The following is a 2,776-nucleotide window of genomic DNA, read 5'->3' as shown; positions in this document are numbered from 1 at the left end:
TCTTTTCTTTTTTTTTCCCTCCAGCGTTACGTCGAGGATCCCTTCCTTTCTCTGGCACATTTGACAAAAAAGCATGCACTGTGGCCCCTAGGAAATCCACTGCTCACCTGGCTCCCCCTCCCCAATTACAGCAATAATAACAACCGCCGTCCATCACCATGCCCCGCAAAGCGTGGGGAAGGAGACGAGGCTGTTTCAAACCCCTTGTTACACGCAGAGGAAAAAGGAACAATGCCCAGTTACCCCGAGGGGGACACAGGCGTTGTGTATACACAGAGAAGTTCACACACAAATACGGGCAGTTTCCTCACATTCCTCCCTCTCTCTCTCTCTAATTTAATCTATGTATGTATATACACACATGCACAGCTCCAGAGGCGCCGGGAACTCCAAGAGAGCGAGGAAAAATAAGGAGAAAGCTTTCCCTAAATATAGGTGGGTGGATATTTGTGCCCACATATATTCTGGATATATATCTACATACCAATGGATTTGGGCATGCACACACACACGCACGCACGCATCCGCACAGGAGCTGCCCGGGCGGTGTGTCTCGGCTATCGGGATAGCGCAGTAATTGCAATAATATTTTACAGCCTGGAGCTCTGTCTTCGCAGAAGAGAGAGCACCGGTGCACAGGCGAGCAACTTTGGCGGTGACAGTGGGTTCGCTTCGGTTTCTAAAGCCGGTTGGCAAAGTGCGGGGCTTAGATGGAGGTGATAAAGGAAGAGTTACCTTTGTTACTGTTTTCCTTCAGCTGAGAGGAAGTCAGGCTGGCCGGGGAGCGGAGCGCGGAGCAGCCCACCTCCACATCACTGTTCATATCTGCCTCTTGAGCAACTTCGGAATAAAGGCTGATTTTCTTCCTGCTTTCCGACGGCGGGATTTCGGAGGAGACGGTGCTTTCGCTGCTCGGATGCTGAAGATTGAATAAAGTGTCGATTTCAAATTTGCCTTTGGCGGAGATGTCCCCTATCGCGCTGTGCAGGGAGGCGGCAGTCAGTCTCGGGCTGAGCCGACCACTGTGCGGAGAATTTTCAAGGGCCTCCAGCACCGCATTTCCAGCTGAGTCTGACAAATTCGAGAGCCTTTTGCCAGCTGTAGGGCTGTGCAGCCCTCTCTCCATCAGGATCATCTCTTTTCTTATTCTTTCCATCATCTCAGCTTTATAAAAAATGTCAAAGTTGCAGGGCTGGTCCTGTACTAATGATGAGCTGCAGCAGGGGCTAATTCACATTCAGCCCGGCAAGTGTCTCTAAATATTATTATCTCTTTTTGAGGGAGGCGTAAAAATTGTGGGATGCCAAAGCGAGGGAATGACTGGTCAAAATGACCCATACATCCTTTCTAGCCCGAAATGTCATTCATCAAAAAGTGGTGCTCGTCATTAAGGTACGAATGACGCTGTTCGAATAATCATTTATTGTAACAGGTTTATAAGCAAATAAATACAAGCTCCTGTCAGTGGATAATGAAGGCGGCTTCAGAGCAGACAAATATATCCAGGTGGAAAGAAAGAAGGAAAGACAAGAAGTGAGGAGTAAAGCTCTTGTCCTTAGCTTGATCAGATCTTGCTTGAATTGCTCTGGGGTTTGGCCTCTGGGGTGGAATTGACAGTCTGATTAATAAAATGAGCTGTGCAACATTTCCCCCTTCATTTAGGTGCATCATTATGCTCTGATTTTTGTTTTGTTGCCTTTTAGGTCCTAATGATGCAGCTTCTTTCTCATTTGTCCTCGGACAGAACTACATGCTAAATATTAGATAATGCTTTTCTTTATTATTATTTCTGAGGCGGATTTTAGATCACAACGCAAGGAAATGCTGGAAGAGGAGCAGAAGACCTAGAACCTCCTGCCGCTGACACCTCTTTACTTTTCCCTCCCATTTCCAGACCACATTAGTACTTTTATTTAGGAATTTACACTGGCACCCCCACGCACCCCCTCACACGCGCGAACCTCATGCCCAGACTTTACAAGACCGCTGCTGCTGGCACGCAGCGATTCGAGTGCACCTACAGCAGTTGCCTAGAAATTAAAATGTTTATTATAAACTAACATATTTTAATTCTAATATATTTTTCTTCGTTACGTCCTTAAATATGATCTCCTTTTTACTTTCTATAATCCTGCTAATCGACGAAGCTAGCCTGCGATTTTCCTCCCCTCTGGGACAATACTGGCTGTTGTACAGTATGATAAGGGGGGAAATAACCGAAGGACATTAAATGCACTCGTGATTTAAAGCACTCCGCCGCCGTGCCATTTCATCCTCACGGCAGGTTTCTCTCCAGCCCTCTGCTTCTTCCCTCCCCAACGCCAAGAAAGTCTACGCATTTCAAAATTAGAAAAAAAGAAAAGTAGAAATAGGTGATGGGGAGTTATTGCCTACAGGCTTCGAGCTAGCAGAGACAGCACCTCCAGCACCCTCTCTCCAAAGTTACCTGTGGCTCTTTTAGCTCATCCCTCCGCTCTCTGCCGGGTGCCGCGGGGCGCAGCGTCGCCGCGCTGCAGGGGACACGGGCTGCCGCGCTCGGCAGACGTGACCGTCGGAGTGTTTCCCTTCCGTGATAACTTTGCTAGCAGTAATGACGCTGATGGCAACCATTTAAACGAAGATGAATCCTTTGTCGTTAACATCTCTGGAGTGCGCTTCGATAGCTGCCCAACCTTTATTCTCGCCGTGATTTTTTTTCACCCGCATCATCTAGTATTTAGACCTCGGGAATCTGAGTTTCATCGCCCGGAGAAATGTTTCCTGTGATTAAAAGAGG

General features: G+C 47.6%; 1 protein-coding gene across 1 annotated transcript; it reads right to left on the bottom strand.

Moving 5' to 3' along the window:
- Window positions 1-735: 735 nt before the first annotated feature.
- Window positions 736-1,347, bottom strand: EVX2 (even-skipped homeobox 2; the record flags this gene model as incomplete). The annotated part of the gene is made up of 2 exons (XM_010148726.1): window positions 736-1,203; window positions 1,268-1,347. Coding segments are annotated over 2 exons (548 nt in total), but the record flags the coding sequence as incomplete, so codon positions are not given.
- Window positions 1,348-2,776: the final 1,429 nt, after the last annotated feature.

Source organism: Eurypyga helias, unplaced genomic scaffold (assembly GCF_000690775.1).
Source record: "Eurypyga helias isolate BGI_N326 unplaced genomic scaffold, ASM69077v1 scaffold44463, whole genome shotgun sequence".
NCBI classification, from domain to species: Eukaryota; Metazoa; Chordata; class Aves; order Eurypygiformes; family Eurypygidae; genus Eurypyga; species Eurypyga helias.
The sequence above is the reverse complement of the archived record's forward strand: the minus strand, read 5'-3'. Positions and strand labels throughout refer to the sequence as shown.